Here is a 20,559-nt window from a genome sequence, read left to right as displayed (position 1 = left end):
TGGAAAGGTGGGATGTCACCTCCCCCTTGTCCCCATCATCTTCTTCCTTTTGAATTTGGAGGAGAGAGAGGGAGAGAGGAGGAAGAAGACCAGCGAAACCGCCGAGCTCCATCCGCCCCCGTTGCCCGTTCGTCGCCGTTCGTCGCTCGCCACTGGAGCCCGCCGTCGCCGCTCGTCCGTGTGCGACTGCTCGCCGTTCCGTGCGCCGAGCCGCCTTGCCTCCATCTCCGCCGTGAAGCCTCGACCGTCGCAGCTCCAAGCCGCGTGCCGTTCGTCGTCGCCGCCCCGCCGCCGCCGCCGCCGTGAGCTGCCGTTCGAGCCCTAGCTTCCCTCGCCGGTCATTCCCCGCCGTCTCACCGCTCGTCCAGCCGCCGTCCGCCACCCTTCGAAGTTCGGTTAGTGCTAGAAAAACCAGCAAGAACCAGCTCTTTCCAAGCTTGTTTTGGCCCCCTATTAGTCCTCATTGGTGTTGATCCGTGTAGGTTTGTCGTCGGCGTCGTCGTGCTCTTCGCCGGAGACTCGTCGGAAAGTGATTCCGGTGAGTTTAGCTCACTAAACCTCGCTTAGAGGGTTAATTATGCTTAGGGAGGTTTATTTTATGTTAAGTATTATTAGGTTGTTAGTTTAGGTTATTTAGGAGTAGATTAGATTAAGGTGGTGTTTTAATTTAAAGTGTGCTTAATTAAGAGTAAGTAGGTTTATTTAAAATAAACCTTGATTTGACATAAATGAATTTACTTTTGATTTATTTAAATGTCCCGAAATTATTAAATAATTTAATAATATATTATTATTCGAAATTATTAAAATATTATTATTTAATTATTTTCGGAATAAATTTAATTATTATTAAATTCCGAAAATTTTGTCATGACCCTAAATTCTCATAATTTTGTGCCGGTCGCTCTTTGTGTAGTCAGTTTTTGAAATTGATGATTGGTTATTATAAATTGAGCGTGGATCGTGAAATATATGGATATTATTATTTAATTAATTTTCGGAATAAATTTAATTATCTAATAAATTCTGAAAATTATTTTGGAACCTTATTTCCTTAGAATTTCATGCTGATTGCTGCTGTGCATTTAGAATTTGAATTTGGTGAATGGGTGTGGCAAATTGAGTGTTGATTGTGATAAATAGGGATTTTATTCATAAAAACCCAAGTGTCGGGCTTTTATGCAAAAATTGGATTTTAATGATTATATTAAATAGTGGGGTTTGAAAAAGTGAGATATTGGCTTTTCGATTCGAAATTAGCGTGTCCCAACACACGTGAGTAATTTCTGGAATATTTTAATATGAAGAAAAATGGCCGGGATCACTATCTTAAGTGGAAGCATTGATTGAAATATAAAGTGTCCGGGGGCCGAGTATGCTTTGGCGGTGTGATAACTAAGAGGAATCGTCCTGGGCTGTTGAGCCAGACTTGCCCCTATATGGGATGCCCACGCGGTGGATGCGGGTCGTAGTTGATTCTGGGTCCATGCTCCTTCGGGAACGCCGTCGATGTACTAACGAAGCAGCGCCCCAAGGTGGGGAGGCGATGCCTGGCTATATGCCAGTAGATAGCCGAACAACGAGTAGGTTATGCCCTTGTGTGGCAGTGAATAACAATTGTAATGCATGTTGAGTGTGTTGATGTGTCGGATTATGGGATAGAATTGTGTGGCATGGAATGGGACGTGTCATAACGATTTAGTCTTATAATCAGGACCCCATGGTTGTTGGTTATATGAAAGAGAATGCGTTCCGGTTGTTTAAGTTCATATTACTATCTGTGATTGAGTGATTTGAATTGCGCTAACCTCCAGGAAGGAACTGAGGCGAGGTAAGTCTTCTGTGTGACGTGGCTAGACCACCTTTGGGCGTATTTTCTTTCTAATAGGGGTTTAAGGGGTTGAACTTGCGGAGACGTTGTCTCAGTGGTTATTGAATAACCATTTCAAGTCCCCAGTGTGGACGGAGCGCGGATAGCTTTGGTTGGCCTTGAGGAGTTGCAGAGGTGAAGTCATAAGGATTGGAGAGCGTGTCCGACTTGTAGGTCGTAGTACAATTCCTTTTTAAGAGCCGGTCTTTTGTAGATTTTTGGCCGTAGACCTCCGTTTGTAATTCTGTTGAATTATGACAGTGTTATGTTGTGGTTTTGCTTCCTGCTTTTCTATTCCGTATTTTATTATCAGGGGTTTTATAATACGTTCCGCTTGCGCATTAATACATGAACGGGGTCGGCGACACTACCTGGGAATGTCGCATTTGCATGACCATGGTGAGATGTTGGCGCGCTTGAGGTTCGGGGCGTGACACTGAGGGTGGTGTATGTTAATGGCTTGTGTAGGAGTCTGCTGTCCAGAACTAGGGCACGATAATGGCATCTTCCGCAAGCATTTTGGCAAGAACACGTTGATTCTTGTTATTGATGGTCGGCTTCTGCAGCTCGTTGATTCCGATATGTGCCATGCATGACGTTGGAATTTAATTAACTACTATGAGTCCTAGGACCATCTAAGCTGCTCTGGTGTTGGCTCATGGCCATGATTATTATTTTTTTTTCAAATTATACAATCGGTGAATCTGATGTTCAGGTTTAAAAGTTCAGTTCTGTGGAATTCCAGAAATTTAAAAATGATGCAGCACCACGGCGCTTCAGAATTGATATGATGCAGCTGCTGGTCAAAACTTTCGATTGTCGAATTTTTTTTGGCTGTTAGACTGGTTTATAATGTGAACAGGGTTGCCTCTGCATATAAAATCAACTTCAGGAATGAGTTGATAAAGTTGTGCATCATATTCGCCTGATTTTGCTTCTGAACATCTCATAAGGATTAAGACTTATGCATTCTCTTGCATGACCTAAATGTTCAAAAGGTTTGCTTCATTGAATCCTAGGAACAATGCCTGAGAAAACAACAGCCGAGAATTTATTCAACGAGATTATGGAAACAATCGCTGAAAATGTTCCTAAGCAGAAGTCTATTTCATTCCTTGAGGGGGACAAGTCCGACGTAGTTACTTCTCAATTAAAAGGCTCTTGGACACCAGAAGCTGGTTCATCCATATGAGATTGGAACTATTCTTGCCGCCCACCTCGCGGCCACGAGGTTCTAACAACTGCAAATATTTCCCAAAGAGGAGGTACTCATATGGTGTCCCAATAGCTGGAAAGATGTAACTGTGATTAGTTTTTTGCCAAATCATGCACTGTAAAACAACCTCAACCCGCATTCCAACTCAACTTTAAAGACCACAAATTCAACCCCTCGGCATGCCTAGATTCCACATGCGGGCATGCGATATGCCCAACACTAACCTAACAAGCTGCACTTGCCAGCTACCATCATCATCATCATCTAGGTACATTCAAAGTTGAAAGGCCATATGACCGAATAGACTTCAACTTCTTCAATTCATAATGAAACTCATATGAGTTTTGCCGGACATCAGTCATTACCAAGGGCAAATCATCATTCGCCATCCCCGCAGACATCCCATCTTTCTTCACATTCATAATTCTTGTGGAATGGAATGAGAACAACCAATTAAAACACGAACACCGCATAACGAGTGCAATTTAAGTAAAAGTACTGCAGCAAAAAAGCATATGGACAAAGCTTAGCCATCCAAAATCAACAACTTGATTATCAGAAGGGAACAAAACTTCATTATCTGTAGCTGAGTGGGTACAACGTGATCCAGTATGTTTAAAATCACCAAAACCAGAGTATGCAATCAAACCCCAAATTTAAAAGCACAATATCCCAATGAAGAAACAAAAAACCAAAAACCCCATCTTTGCAGACCCCTACACAGCTCCTCTCTTTTGGCTCACACGAAGCTCATTTCTCATGCGAGTGGGGGCCTCTCTTCTTTCCAAAGCCAACAACAACACAGCACCAGAATTTTACAAAGACAAGAACTAATAATTAGTTAACCAAGCATTCAGAAAATGTGCAGAACCAACGCCAGAAAGGTGATGACGGCGACAAACAAAGTGAGCCACGTGTGAAGGCCGAGAGGGCTCGGGACCAAGTAGTCGCAAACTTCTTCCGCTTTGGTGGCGATGCGCCTGAGCCGAAATCAAAACCGAGCCTCGTGCGGTTTCTATTGCCGACGCTGGAAAAGCGAGGAAGGTGACAAATGAAGCGAGTAGCATGTGAAGGTGAGGGGCTCAGGACGCAACAATCGCAAGCTTCTTCTGCTTCCGCTTCAACCCTAAATCACAACCGAGTCAGTCACGGTTTCTAGAGCCGGCGCTAGAAAGGCAACGACAGCGACGACGCTGAAGTTGAACCGGAGCTCCAATCCATGGCTCCAACCATTTGCCCGCAGCATCAACTGTAGATGCCATCAAACAATGAATACAATAGGCTAGAGAGATTGAGGAAGTCCATGGACGTGTAGGTCAATTTACATGTGCATCGAAAAAGAAGACACTGTTGATGTTGATGTTCCGATTGCTAGAAATGGCGAGATGCTGCGCAAAGAGAGGGGGGATGAGTATTAAATTAATGTCTCGAGTTTGAATTCGGATAACGATTTGTTAAATCGAATTTATTGATAAAGATTTTCTAAGTAGAAGAAATTTCGTTGGACTTCACGAGGGATAAAAGAGGAAATAAAATAAAATAAAAGAGATGAAAGTTTCCTCTTTGTTGTGGAATCCAAAACGAGAAGATGAAGTCTGCACGCTGGAGACAAAAAAAAAGGAAAAAGAACTTGCAGGTCTTCTTTCCCACGTAGAAGAAAAGCTGCCGAAACTTCTCTGATCGTGGCACCGAAGGAAGAAGCCAACGTTGGTGGGCCCAAGGTCAAAGTTTGACGGGCACACGGATTTCCTTCTTTGGCGTGCGTGAAGCGGTTTAAAAAAAGGAACCCTACGTACAAGCCGAGAAACAAGCCGTAGAAGGGAGCCGCGAAAGAAAGAAAGAAAACCTAGAGAAGCGTGCGAAGCTTTTGAAGAGATACGCGAAGCCGTACGTACGCAGACCAAATATGAACGCTGGAGTTCCTGATTTTTGGTGTACGTAGAGTGTTTTGTTTAAAGCTTAAACGCGCAGTAATTTTGTGCCATGAGTTTATATCCAAATGAGTTGTTTATTTATAAACACTTTGGGTTTGGGGTTAAATTTAGGTGTAGAAAACACTTGAGTGTGTGAGTGATTGTAAACTCTGATTTTTCGATTATAGTGGAGTATTTGCTACTGACTCTCCCCGTGGATCGTAGGTACCAATATACGGATTGAACCACGTAAATTTCTAGTGTCATTATTTTTCTCATTTATTTCTCTTGTGATTTTGCATTGACGTAAATTGCAAGATCTTGTCGTTTCGTATTATATCCCAACAATTGGTATCAAAGCTTGGGTTGGATTTTTTTATTGTGATTTGGAGCTTTTGCTTGTCTGATTATAATATGGAAATTATGTTATTACAATTATGTCTAGGAGGAAATCTTAAATTGAGAAGTTTAACGGGAGCAACAACTTTGTTTTATGGAGCATCAAGATATTGGCATTATTGACAACACAAGGTTTGGCCAAGGCACTGGATGGTGAAGATGAGTTGCCTATTATAATGAAAGCCTAAGAGAGGGTAGAGCTGATGGAAAGAGTAAAGAGTACAATCCTGTTAAATTTGTCGAATGGGGTCTTAATAGAAGTTGTTGAGGAGAAGGATGCCGCAGCATTATGGGCAAAACTTCAAGCACTCTATGTGAAGAAAGGTTTGAACAATCGCTTGTATATGTTGAAGAAGATGTTTCAAATTAGATATACTGAAAGTATGTCTATCAGAACCCATATAGATGAATTTAATAAATTCGATGGATCTAAAGAACGTCGGTAAGATACTTGATGATGATGAACATGTCATAATGTTGTTAGCCTCTTTACCATAGTCATGGGAGCACTTTACTAATTCATTATTGTAGGGGCGTACTACAATTACCTCAGAAGAGGTAAAGTATGCCTTATTCTCTAAGGAGTGGCAAAGAAAGTTGCTAGCACAAGGAGTAGTGCAAGTACTGACGATACGGGTTAGAGAACAACATTGAGGGCCTAGTAACAGCAGCTTGTAAAAACATATCAAAATCATGTTATAGAAAGTTCAAGGGACCCGTGAAGTGCTTTAAGTGTCATGAGGAGGGACACAGCAGAAGAGATTGTCCAAAGTGGAGGAATAAAGTTGATAGGCAGAATGCCACAAGTAGTGCGGCAAACGTTACCGAGGGGAGCAATAGTGATACAAAAGCTGTTTTATGTGTGACTACTACTTTGTCAAGAGACGAATAAATGCTAGATTCGGGGTGTTCTTATCATATGACGCCTCATAAGAACTGGTTTACTACTTATTAGACTGCAGATGGTGGTAGAGTTCTTTTGAGAAATAATGCAGTCTGTAAGGCTGTGGGGATATGGACAATTCAAATTCAAATGCAGATGAGGGTGGTGTGCACATTGACAGATGTGAGACATGTATTGGAGCTCAAGAAGAACCTTATTTCTTTGGGGACACTCGATGACATCGGGTGCAAGTACACTGCTGAAGGTGGAGTACTGAAGATCTCTCGAGGTGCCATGACAGTGATAAAGGAGAAGAAAGTGAATACTCTCTATCATCTACTGAGAGAGACCGTGACCGGAATCGCTACAGTTTCATCAGGTGAGTCAAACTCTAACTTGACTCAATTATGGCATATGCATTTAGGGCACATGAGTGATACGGGTATGGCGATGTTGAGTGAAAGGGGGTTGTTGAAGGGTCAAAAGACAGGGAAGCTGGACTTATGTGAGCATTGCATCTTTGGGAAGCAGCACCGAGTTAAGTTTACTATAGCTAGTTTGGGGCTCGTCTTCGATTCCTTCGAAATGAGGTGCCCGATATATGCTAACATTTATCGACTAGGTATGGGTATATTTTCTGAAGCACAAATATGATGTGTTTGATCAGTTTAAGAAGTTTAAGGCATTGATTGAGAAACAGTTAGATAACAGATCAAGTGCCCAAGAACCGATAATGGCATGGAGTTCTGTGGTAAAGATTTAACTGAGTTCTATGAGAAAGAAGATATTGTGAGGCACCACACAGTACCTGGGACATCACAGCATAATAGTGTGGCAGAACGGAAGAACATAACTTTGCTTGAGTGAGCTTAATGCATACTTTCGCATGCAGGACTTGGCAATGAATTTTGGGCCAAAGCAGTGAACATGGCATGTTACTTGGTTAATTGATCTCCATCATCTACTATTGAGTAGAAGACTTTTAAGGAAGTATGGTCGGGAAAACCTGTTGATTACTACGGATTACGTATATTCATATGTCCTGCGTATGCTCATGTGAGTGATGGTAAGCTTGAGTCAAGATTGAAGAAGTGCATATTTCTAGGTTATGCACATGGGGTGAAAGACTACCGGTTATGGTGCACTGATCCCAGATCATCCAATTTTTTAATCAGCAGAGATGTGATCTTCGACGATACTGTAATACTTCAACAGAGGAGTTCTGAGACATAACCAGTAGAGAAGATAGATCATGGTGTCATTAGTGAGGTGAAGCTTCAAGTAGAGACTCTAGAGACCTCGAAGATAATTGAAGTTGAGACTGCAGATGAATTCGTAGTTCTTGAAGTCGGTGATAATGAACAATCAGCATAGTGGCAGCACACTCTAGCCGCAGATAGACAGAGAAGACACATTAAATCACTGGTACGTTATGGTTATATAGATATGGCTTATACATTGACTGTAAGTGATGAGGTGGAGACAAATAAGCCTTCGTCTTACTCTGAGGCAATGGCTAGTTCGGAGTCATCGCAGTGGCTAGGGGCTATGGGTGAAAAGATGGAATCACTCCATCGAAATTAGACATGAGAGCTGGTCAAAATACCCAAGAGCCAAAAGATTGTCGGAAGTAAATGGGTCTTTAAATGGAAAGAAGGCATTCCCGGTGTCGAGGTAGCGAGGTATAAGGCGAGACTTATGGCGAAGGGGTATACACAGCGTGAGGGCATTGACTACAATGATGTGTTCTCTCTTGTGGTAAGACATACTTTTATTCCTCTTTTACTTGCCTTAATTGCATTGCAGGATCTCGAATTAGAACAGCTAGATGTGAAAACTGTGTTTCTTCACGGTGAGTTGGAGGAGCAGATTTACATGAGGCAACTAGAGGGATTTGTTATTCGAGGTAAGGAAGATCATGTTTGCTTGTTAAAGAAATATTTGTATGGGCTGAAACAGTCTCCTAGACAGTGGTATAAACGTTTTGATACTTCATGGTTAATCAATACTACACAAAAAGTCAGATGGGTAGCTGCATTTACTATAGGAGATTGAGAATGGTTCTTTGATTTATCTATTCTTATATGTTGATGATATGCTGATAGCAGCTAAGAATATGTCTGATATTGATGTGTTGAAAAGATGGTTAAATGCTGAATTTGAGATGAAAGATTTAGATGCTGCAAAAAAAAATTTGGGTATGGAGATTTTGCGTGACAGGATTGTAGGAGTTTTATATCTATCTCAAAAGAAATATATTAAGAAGATAGTGGCACGCTTTAATATGCAGTCGGCAAAATCTATAAGTACACCTTTAACGAAGCATTTTAAACTTTTAGATAAATTATCACCGCAAACTGAGAAGGAGGAGGAGCATATGTCCCGTGTTCCTTATTTTAGTGTCGTGGATAGTATTATGTATACTATGGTGTGCATTAGGCCTGATATTTCACAAGCTGTAAGCGTGGTTAGTCACTATATGAAGCGTTCTGGTAAAGCTCATTGGGAAGTTGTAAAGTGGTTCCTTAGATATTTGAAGAGGATAACAAACGTGGATATAGTATATCGAAGGGACAGGCAGTGAGACCACTAGTTTTGTGGATTTAGATCACACTGGTGACTTGGATGATTGCAAGTCTTTCGCAAGGTACGTATTTACGCTAGCAGGTGGTGCAGTTAGTTGGAAAATATCCTTACAGGATTACATTGCCTTGTCTTCGACTGAGATAGAGTACATGGCATTAACCTTTGTAGCGAAAGATGCTATATGATTACAAAGTTTGCTCTTGGACTTTGGGTTAGAACAGAAAAGTGTGGATATATACTGTGATAACCAATGTGCGATATATTTGGCATATAATCTAGTTTATCAGAGCGAATGAAACATATCGACATCAGGTACCATTCATCCGAGATGTCTTAGCTAAGGGTAATGTTATTGTCAAAAAGATTGTTACAGTAGATAACCCGGCAGACATGATGACTAAGTCTATTCCTTTGGCGAAGCCCAAGCTCTACTTGAGCTCATTGGCGTCTGTGAAGAGTGAGCGCTCGTCGGGGCGTTGGGAGAGCAACAGGGATGATGAATACTATAACTTGGTTTCAAACATCGAGCCAAGGTGGAGAATTGTTAAATTAATATCTCGAGTTCGAATTCGGATAATAATTTGTTAACCGAATTCGTTGATAAAGATTTCCCAAGTAGAAGAAATTCCGTTGGACTTCATGAAGGATTACAAAAGAGGAAATAAAATAAAATAAAAGGGGATGAAAGTTTCCTCTTTGCTATGGAATCTTAAACGAGAAGATGAAGTCTGCACGCGTGGAGACAAAAAAAGGAAAAAGAACTTGCAGGTCTTCTTTCCCACGTAGAAGAAAAACTGCCGAAACTTCTCTGATTGTGGCACCGAAGGAAGCCAAAGTTGGTGGGCCCAAGGTCAAAGTTTGACCTTTAGGCACATGGATTTCCTTCTTTGGCATGCGTGAAGTGGTTTAACAAAAGGAACCCTACGTACAAGCCGAGAAACAAGCCATAGAAGGGAGCCGCGAAAGAAAGAAAAAAAAAACCTAGAGAAGCGCGCGAAGCTTTTGAAGAGATATGCGAAGCCATACATACGCAGACCCAATACAAATGTTGGAGTTCCAGATTTTTGGTGTACGTAGAGTGTTTTGTTTAAAGATTGAACGCGCGGTAATTTTGTGCCGTGAGTTTATGTCCAAATGAGTTGTTTATTTATAAATACTTTGGGTTTGTGGTTAAATCTAAGTGTGGGAAACACTTGAGCGTGTGAGTGATTGTAAACTCTGATTCTCTGATTATAGTGGATTATTTGTTGCTCTCCTCGTGGATGTAGGTACCAATACTCGGACCGAACCACGTAAATTTCTGGTGTTATTTATTTTTCTCGTTTATTTCTCTGGTGTTTTCGCGTTGACATTAATTGCAAGATTCTGTTGTTTCCACGTATTATATCTTAACAAGGGGGATAGAGAAGTGGCAAGCTCGGTAGTTTTTTCTCTCTCTTTCTGCCACAGTGGACGCCACCAGGGTTCCCAAGAGACCGCATGTGAGCGTGGGAGAGGAGTCGGCTGATGATGAATCGTAGCCACCGATGAGGCTCCGAAGGTGACGACGGAGGCGAACGGGCTCTAGACCCAGCAGCTGTGATTGAGTGGGGGTCTTGGGGGAAGCGACGTGCTAGAGGGCAGACTGAATAACATTTGCGACCAATGGAGGCTTTGGGGAAGGGGCAGGGGAAGGGGCAGGGGTAGGTGGATCGGGAGATGGAGTAGTCAGGCGTGCCAAAGAAAGAGAGAGAATATATCTTCGTTTCTTTCCTCTCAACCCGATGAAGGAGAAGACTTGCTTGAAAGTTGAAACGGGGAGAGAAGTTTTGAGTGGCAAAAGCATTAATTATTGCTTCTGCAAACTCTCTTTTCAGCCGGCTGTTAGGGGGAGAGAGAAAAAGAAACTCTCCAACTTTTTATTTCTCTATTTTCCAGCTAGTCAAAGTCCAACGACACGTGTCGACTTGTTAGTGGAGACACTCAAGCTTGCATGTGCCACGTAGGACAATGACGTGGTGATTGCTAACCATTGAATATTTTCTCCCTATCACACAGACTCCTTATTCCTTTTGAATTCGAATTATATATCTATGCTTACAACGATGTCCCCACCCATTACTATAATTCTCTCTTAAGAAAAGAGGGAAATGAGACCTGGTAGTCAACAACCCTAATTTCCACGAATCTGGCTTAGACAACATCAAATAAAGGATTATGATTTCTTCATTTGGCTCGTCCATAAATCCTCCGGAATCACAATTATTAGACACTACCCTCGCATCTCTCCTCATAATACCTTAGCTCCTGAAGATGAAGAGGAGGGACTCATCGCACGGAGAAGCGGCGGTCATGACCAATAGAGATGATGTTGAGCTGTCACTAGGATTTGAATTTGAAGTGTTCTTGAATTTTAGAGGACCCGACACTCGCCAGAATTTTACCGATTGCCTCTATCACTCCATGGATGGAGCTGGGATTCATGTTTTCAGAGACAACGAAGAGATTAGAAAAGGCGAAATGATCAAAGGCGAACTAGAGCGTGCGATTAAGAACTCCACAATCTTTATGCCCATCTTCTCTAAAAATTACGCGTCTAGTTCGTGGTGTCTTCGCGAGCTTGCATTCAGGTTGGACTGCTTGAGAAATAGAGATGACAAAACAATGATCCTACCGATTTTCTTTGACGTGAATCCTAACGATGTTGAACTCAAAACCGGGCTATATCACGATGCTTTGCAAAAACATGAGCAGAAGTTCGGCAGCAATCTAGTGCAGCAATGGAAGGAGGCTTTGATGGAGGTCGCTCATATCAAAGGATGGGATCTCAAAGATACAGGGTAAGGTTTTAGTTTTTCATTTTTCGTTGATTTAGATATTTAATTGTTTTTAATAATACTCATCCTGGCATCAAAAGTTAAAACTACCCATTGCTCTCTCTTTCATCAAATTATCACTCAATTTTACACATATTTAATTACTACTAACTGCACATCCACTCAATCAAATAAACAGTCAATTCCTATCAAAACTAGATAATTTCTCTAGAAAGACATGACAAATCAATTTTGAATTAATTATTTGATTTGCATCTTTTAGATAGACTAGAAATACTTTTTCATAACTTCTGAATCCAATTTGTGTAGGATTTGAAATAAGAAAGCAATTGTTCTAGCTATTACTATTTTAAACCATGCAAAACTAGAAAAACAGAGCACTCACCATATTTGAGCAATCAAAAAGGAATAAACAAATCCTTTGAACATTTAAAGGAAGAAAGTCCACGGGTTTCGATTTTTACAATTTATGGACGAGGGAGCATCTTTTGTAAAGTTTAACATTTATAAACTTATATAATTGCAACTCATTTTAAGTACATTCACATGGATTTTGATTGATATATTATTTCCTTGCAAAAAGGGCTAGAGCTTTTGTAAAATTAATATTTCTTTTTCCAGCTCTTTTTGGTTGTTGGGGGGGGTGGAAGGGGGCGGCCAATTTACTTACAATTGACTTTTTCCTACTTATCCGTAGAGTATATATACAAATTTTTTTGGGAGGGGGCCAATCGTCTCCACCCCCTCTCTCCCTTAGCTGGCTTGTGTTTAACTTCTAATATTTCTAACCTTGATAGGTTAATATTCTTTTTGCGAAAGATCTGACTAAACCCTTTGTATCAAATATGACAGCCACGGTAAACTCATTAGATCAATCGTCGCTGAAGTTTTGATCAAACTGAATAAAAGAGAAAAAATTCTACCCGATCATTTAGTCGGAATTCAAGATCGTGTTGAAGATGTCATGCACCTATTAGATGAAGGTTCTCTTGATGTACGCTATCTAGTAATCCATGGCATGGGCGGCATCGGTAAGACGACTCTTGCTAAAGTTGTCTTCAACCAAATTTCTGGTCGGTTTAATGGGTGTAGCTTCCTTTTGGGTGTTCAAGAAGCTGCAAGGGATGGGAAAATTGTCCAATTACAAAAGCAACTATTGTCAGAAATTCTCAACTCCACACCAGTGGAGATTTTTGACTCTGATGCAGGGATTAACCAGATTAAAAGAAGATTTCGCCACAAGAAAGTCCTTATTGTTCTTGATGATCTAGATGAGCGGGACCAACTCTCTATGCTTGCAGCAAAGGGTAATTGGTTTGGATTAGGGAGCAGAATCATTATTACAACAAGGGACACCAACAATTTGGCAATCGAAGAGTATAAAATTTATCAAATGACAGAATTGCTTTATCACCATGCCCTTCAACTTTTTAGCAAGCACGCTTTTGGAATGGATTCCCCTCCACATGACTATGATGATATTTCTTGCAATATTACTCGCATGACTGGTGGGCTTCCTTTGGCTCTCGAAGTTATTGGTTGTTCTCTTTATCGCAAAAGAAAACCAATTTGGAAAGAAATGTTGAAGAAATTAGAGTCGATTCCTGAGCAACATATCTATAACAAATTAAAGATTAGCATTGAATTGCTAAAGGAAGAACAAAGAGAAATTTTTCTTGATATTGCTTGTTACTATATTGGTGAAGAAAGAATCTATCCATATTACATGTGGAAAGCTTTGGCCTTTTACCCAAAAATAGAGATTGATTTCCTTATTGGTATGTCTTTGATAAAGATCAATGATGATGATAGACTATTGATGCATGGCTTGCTTAGAGACCTTGGAAGGAAAATTGTTCACCAAGAAGACCTCAATGTTCCTGGGAAGCGTAGTAGACTTTGGCAACCCAAGATTGCATTGCAAGTAGTGGAGACTAGAACGGTAAATTTCATTCATAGTTTCCATCTTCTCGATCAATGGAACATTAGCTCAATTAGAGTATATTTCTGAATGGGTTCTTTTGCTTTGCACATTGTAAAAAACTAAATTTATTAATTTTGAGCGACCGAAGATGGTAACAAAAATTTATATCTAGAAAATATTAATAGCATACATTTATCATCTAAAAGTAGAAGCAAACAATAATGCTTTACTTATAAAACAAGTATATGCAATATTACTCACAGAATGCATTCATTTTTTTCACCGTAGGAAAGCTCACTTATGCCTTTTCATGTTGTCAGGGAACATAGTACATCATAGCTCTCAAACTAACTAGACTTTTCGAAGATCGCAACTTTACAAGTGAAGAGTTTTCAAGGCTACCTAGCTTAAGGTTCTTGGAATTAGAAAGGGGAAACTTGGTGGGAGACTTTAAGAATCTTTTCTCGAATTTAAAATGGCTCTCTTGGCATCCGTTGCCCTTCACACTTGCAGGCAGTCAATCTATGTTTATGCAACTTAGTCGTACTCAAGCTTTCGGATAGCGAAATTCCCGAGAACTGGAATGGATGGGGCCCATGCTTGGTATGGTTTTGCATCACATATATACATTTGTTGTCATTTCCCTTGCCTTACTTTTCTAATTGTAATTTGTTTCGCAGGCGAATCGTGACTTGCAAGTTATACATCTCATGAGATGCTATCTCTTGACAACTCCTGACTTCTCAATGTGCTTGAAGTTGAAGATATTGGTTTTTGCTGAACATTCTCCGGAGTCGCCACAAATCGGTAGTTCTATTAGTAAGCTAGAGTGCCTAAAGCAATTGGAAATAACTGCAGCCAGAATTCAGCAATCAAAGTTGTCTGGAAGCCCCCATTTTGACTTGGGCGTAGTGCCTTCTGTAATATGCCGTCTAAAGAACTTGTCAAGTCTAAAGCTAGAAGGGTTGTGTATGCGGGAGCTTCATCCATCTATCGGAGAGATGGCGGGCTTGACATGCTTGTCTTTAGAGCATTGTTATCGGCTTAGAAGGCTTCCAGATTCCATTGGGAAATTGAGGTTGCTCCTCAGATTGAATTTGTACGACACAAGAATTAGAGAGTTACCTCATTCTATTGGAGATCTCAAAATGTTGGAGGAAATGCACCTGGGATACACTAAAATAAGGGAGCTACCAAACTCCATTGGAGGACTAGAATCATTGCTTCACTTAAACTTGAGGAGTTCAAAGATTACTGCACTGCCTGCTTCTATTGGATATCTTAAAAAACTAAAGTTCTTAAGTATGGAATCAAGCAAGATAAAAGAGTTACCCCATTCTATTGGAGATCTCAAAACCTTGGAGCATTTGAGGCTAGGATGGACTCAAATAAGGGAGCTACCAAACTCCATTGGAGGACTAGAGTCATTACTCCAATTAGAATTGCGCGATACAAAGATTACTGCACTACCTGCTTCAATTGGATATCTTAAAAGATTGAAGCGCTTATCTATGTTTTGTAGTATGATAAGAGAGTTACCCAATTCCATTGGAGACCTTAAAATGCTGGAGTGCTTAGATATGAAATGGAGTAAGTTAAGAGAGCTACCAACAGCCATTGGGATGTTGGAGAATCTTGAAATGTTGGCATACCATGGTAGTAGAAATATGGACATGACATGGCCTCCTAAGCTTTCAGAACTACACATATCCAGTGATGATCCTCAATCTCTCATATCTGGTGATGATCCTCAATCTCTCATATTGCCTCCTCAACTTTTGACATTTTCATTATGTTGTGATGATCCTCAATCTCTCCCAAGGCTTCCTCTAGGTCTTCATAGTTTGGTATTAACGGGTGTCAAGTCACCAATGGTACAACCACTCCTTTCCGAATTGAGATATTTGTCCAAGTTAACACTCTGTAAATGCAGTTCAAGAGAGATCGTTATTGAACAGCTAGAGAGTCTCCATCATTTGGATTTGTATTACTGTAAATCGCTGGTAATATTGGATCTGTCAAGTTTAGAGAGGCTCAAAGAGCTAATAATCTGTGAGTGCCCTCAGTTAATCGAGATTCCAGATTTGGAAGAAATGGAGTCGCTGAACGAATTATATATTAAGACATGCAACTCGATCGAACGGTTACCCAAACTATCGAAACTATATAAGTTGAGGTGCTTGTCGGTAGAAGACTGTAAATCACTGCGGTGTTTGCCTGATTTACCAAACTCGCTTTTATCAATTGGGGATTGGAGGTCCATGGAAAGTTCACCCGAGCTATCAGAACATGGAAGGCTGCGGGCATTGGTACTGTCTCACTGTGAATCACTGCAAGGTGCCGTACCGAACGGATGGTGTCCCTTTATTCATGCATGCCCACTGTTACTCGAGTCTGGTGACTTTGCCCTATATTGCATTTTGTGTGAGAAGTCAAACCCGGCCCTACGCACAAGGAGAAGGAGGCGAGCTATTTGGAGGTGACGCGGTACTTGTTCCCAACTCATACGTACCTCGCTTTTAGTCTCTTCATTTGTCTTTTCCCTTCCCATTTCTTTATTACATTGTCTCCTTCCAACTTTTTTTCAGTTCCTCCTGTTCACTCTAAAGATTCATATCATACCCCCATTTTTCGCTCTTTCCCATTTCTTTATTTCATTGTCTAATCTTATTTGTTTAATTAGATCAAATGCGTGGTGGCGCATACTCGTTGGGCTTTATGAGAAGTTGACATTGACACTTTCTCCGCTGGACACATAGCGATTTTTCTTCTTATTTTTATTCCTTTTCTTAGGCTAACTTAGTTGTGATTGACAATAGAGAAATGCCGCCAGTTTTTTAAAAGAAAAATTAAGTCAAGCTCCACCATAGTCGTATTAAATGAGGAGATAAAATTTTTGTCTCCATCAGATGATAAAATTAGAGGAAAATCATAACAAAAGAAAGCTACACAAAAAATATCATTGATGTATATTGATTCAAAGGTAAGAGAAGATTGGACTAAAGTAGAGGATTTATAAAACTGACGTAGCATGGTCATAACAAATTCGGCGTTAAAGCTAAAAGAGGTTAAACTCAAATTATCTAATAATTAAATATAGTATTAGGATAGAAATTCAGAAATTCTAGGATATAAAAAGAGGGATAAAGGCACCAATAGATCTCGAACTTTTATAAAATGTTCAATTGAGTCTGAATTATTTTTATTGATGAATGTAGTTCCATAGAAAGGTTAACTAAACAATCAAAACTACGCAAGTTATCAAGTTTGTTCGCAAATCAATCTGAATCACTGCAAGTATTAAGAATTGATAACTTGAGCTCTATAAAAAGGTTATCTGATCTATCAAAACTACATAAGTTGTGATACTTGAGCGCAAGTCACTCTGACTCGCTGCAAGGTTTGCCTAATGTGCCAAACAGTTGCCATCGCGTTGTTCGCATGCTCAATGTTAGGCGTGTCCTGTGACTTTGATATGTATTGCAAATGGTGTCGGAAATCCAACCCCTGCCTATCTTCAAGGTGGATGGGTATGTTTGTTTGAACGTGGCACTCTTTCCCATTTCAGGCGTACTTTGCTGTAGTTACATTTATCCGTTGTCCTCCCCATTCTTTATTGTCTCTTCTCAGCCAATTAACCTACTTTTATTAGTTCTTCCCGTTCACCTCTAGAGATGCATATCCACATCTAGCACATTACACAATAGTTCAGTCTAATCTTGTCTAGTTTAATTAAATAAATGCGTGGCGGTCCGTAGTGCTCTATGAGACATTGACATTGACAACTTTCTCCTCCTAACAAGTGGCAATTTTCCTTCTACTTTTTTCTTTTCTTATGCTCACTTAATTATGATTACCGAGTAAAGAAATGCCATCATTTATTTCTGAAAGAAAAATTCACATCAAGCTTCATCATAATAATATAAAATAAATAGACAAATGGTTGTCTCCACCAAGTGACAAAATTACAGGAAAATCATGACAAAAGAAAGCTACACTAAAAAAGATCAGTATAGTATAACTCAATTTATTTCGTGAAAAATAAATAGCAGGAAAAAATTGTTTATAATTTTCCGCATTTGATGCACGGAAAACAGATCAGTGAAGGAAAAGATTTTCAGTCAATGAAAAAGACACTTTTAAAGTACCGAAAAATGATTTCCACACTGAAAAAAAAAAAAAAAAGGGAAATCATTTTCTCTTAAGCCACCTCTCACACAACATTGCTCCTTTGTGGCAGGCATGCTTAAGCTTAGATGGCTTTAAGGTGATTGTGCAGTGTACATCGGAGACGCTCTGAGCCGGGTTGGGCGGCAGGGCCGTTGGCAGCCACGAACTTCCCGGATAACGGTTGCATTGCTTGCATGAGCCATGGCACCGATGTGCTGTACTGGTAAGTCTGGCCTCTTCGTTTAAAGTAGCTTTGGTAATTTTTACATTACATGGACATGAAGTCTCATTTCAATTATGTGTCTCTTATGTACTCTGACTTAGTTATTTTGTCCGAATGATGTTCCAGCAAACAGCTCAAAACAAACCGCAATATTTTCGTCCCAAAAGACCCTGCCTCGCATACCATCCACACAGCAGCAGCTACATAAAACCGGGTCTTCCTGGGAGAGTTCATGCAACCCGATCGGGACATTTTCCACTTTGTCACGACCCTTCATTTTGAGAGAGTTTTCAGATCTAATGCTATATTATGTGATATCCTGGTGAAGTGCATTCTTATTAGTTAATTTTATTGAAAGTACATTGGACTCGATTCTCTTTTGGTAATATTGATTTGAGGGTTTACCCTTACGAGCAGTGATGCCCCAGGAAGCACAGTGAATGGATATGATGGAGTTATGTTTGTATCAGTTTTTGATTATCTAATTGAGAATGAAAAATTTGGAAATGCACTCATGATGAAGAACACAAATCTTCTAAAAGTATGGATTGAGATTTTCTAAGTGAAGGAGAACATATTTAGTGATACATTTTATTGAGTTTTGCTGCCAAAAACTCATATGTATTCTTTCTTCTTATTTTGCTTTTTGTTATTTTGTTAGTACCGTGACACTTTTTATAGTATGCATATTATTAGGTTGATTCTATGGGTCATCTTCATATGTACAACTATTTTTCTTTTTAGCTCGCTCTGGCACAAGCTCTCTCTTTCTCTCTCTCAGAGTACTAAAAGAAAGTGAAACGAAGTGTAAAGAGGAGAGAGAATTAGTGTGTTTGTGATCGTCAAATTTAAGAAGTTTATTGTGCATCATCTTCTTGTGTAGTGAAACATGAGACTGAATTTGCCTAGCTGGTTAATGCTGCTTCCTGAGAAACATCTGAGTGTAGCACCACATTTACATGAAAACGTGTGATGGGCCCTCAACTCGCATTTGTTGATTAACAGAGGCCAAAATGTACATTTAGTTTTAAAATATGGTCCACCTGGCCTCTGGGGTCCTAGAGCCTGGTCTCTGTGGACCCCAATCCACTTTTGATGGACCTGAGCTTGGGCGCTGGGATCCAAATATGAGCATCAGGGTCTTGAGCCTAACCAAATGGAGCTGACATGTCATCAACCAATTGAATGGTTAGAGCCAGTTAAACCAAAGGAGGGAATTTTTATAACTAACATAGCATGGTCACAGCAAGCTTGGCATTGAATCTAAAAGAGGTTAAACTCAAGTTTTCTAACAAACAAAAAGTGACTCTATAAGTAAATATTGTACTAAGAAAAAGTCTAATGTATAAAAAGAAGTATAGAGGTAAAACCTTCAACTGAGTCTCTAAGCTATTATTTTATTTTTTTTTTTTTTGGGCCAAATGAGCTCTTGAGCTTCAATTTTTAGGTTAGCGAATGATTACTATGATAGAAGGAAAAGGAATAATCATGATTCAGTGAAATCAATTGGATCCTTTAAGAAGTCCAAACACTCAATGCTTTGATTACATAATTGCTCCGGCATGGCATGACATCGTATTTAAATCCAAAATTGCTCATTGAAATTTTGTTAGACATTATGATCGAGACGTCTTCGTTTCGAATGTGTAGCAAAGTAACACCTTCGCTAGAGCCCCTCACACGCGTGTTCTCCCTGTCTCTCTCTCTCATGTACTTCCTTGTTTTGTGCAACGGTATATAATTTCTATAATATTAATTTTCAGGTGAGAATAAAGTGAAATTGCCAAAACAAAAAGCAAACCGAAACGAACAAGAGGAAAAGCGAAAGACCAAAAATTTGATCTACTCAACTAATTAGCATAAGTCCCGGATTTAAGAAGACCTAGACTCGCTTTTTTCTTTTTTATTTTAACATGAAGACGCCTGGATGCTTAGACTCATGGGGTACTCCGATCTCCACGTGCTCAACTTCGATTGGCAGCTGGTGGCGAGCCACGACTAGCACGGCGGAGCACGTAGTGGCGAGGGAGGGTTGCAACCTCACCTCAGCAACGCTGCGAGGTGCCAACGAAGATGCATCAACAAAGAATGATGTAGAAGTGTGCGGGGGCTGGGTGGGCCTGGCTCGGTCCCAAACGGACCGGGCAAGACCTAATAAATGGAGGCCCTTGCTCAGGCCCACAAAGATACATTTCGGCCGGCCCTTATGGATCGGGCCGAATCTGGGTGGCCCCTTCTGGCGCCGGGCCCTTTTTAAAGTCTACTTACCAATTACTCTAATTTATTGAGTAAAATATTTAAAATTCAGGTCACTTGATAAGAAAAAAATTCTATTAATAAATAAGGTCTTGAATGAGTTCGCAACCTTCATCACTAAAAAATAAATTTATCACTAGCTATTGCCGTAAGTATAATCTGTTGGTAATTTCTAGTCATTATTGACAAATACTGGAGTTCATGGTAAGTTGTTTTTGGTAAATTCTATTATTTAATACCGAACTTACGTACTTTTTTCAATTTAATCCTTACACTGTTAATTTACCTAATTAAATCTTGGAG

The 20,559-nt window shown here is 40.1% G+C and overlaps 1 protein-coding gene across 1 annotated transcript in view; it reads left to right on the top strand.

Annotated features, from left to right (window-relative positions):
- The first annotated feature begins 11,159 nt into the window (after positions 1 to 11,159).
- The window catches only part of LOC104439752 (disease resistance protein RUN1-like), a 62,017-nt gene continuing 52,617 nt past the window's right edge, over positions 11,160 to 20,559 (top strand). The window contains exons 1-2 of the mRNA XM_039309646.1: positions 11,160 to 11,686; positions 12,536 to 13,625. Coding sequence (XP_039165580.1) covers positions 11,160 to 11,686; positions 12,536 to 13,625 — 1,617 coding nt within the window. The remainder of the gene's footprint in view (positions 11,687 to 12,535; positions 13,626 to 20,559) is intronic.

The sequence above is a fragment of the Eucalyptus grandis genome, chromosome 3, assembly GCF_016545825.1.
Source record: "Eucalyptus grandis isolate ANBG69807.140 chromosome 3, ASM1654582v1, whole genome shotgun sequence".
NCBI lineage: Eukaryota > Viridiplantae > Streptophyta > Magnoliopsida > Myrtales > Myrtaceae > Eucalyptus > Eucalyptus grandis.
Note: the sequence above shows the minus strand (reverse complement) of the source record. Positions and strands in the feature narration are given on the sequence as shown.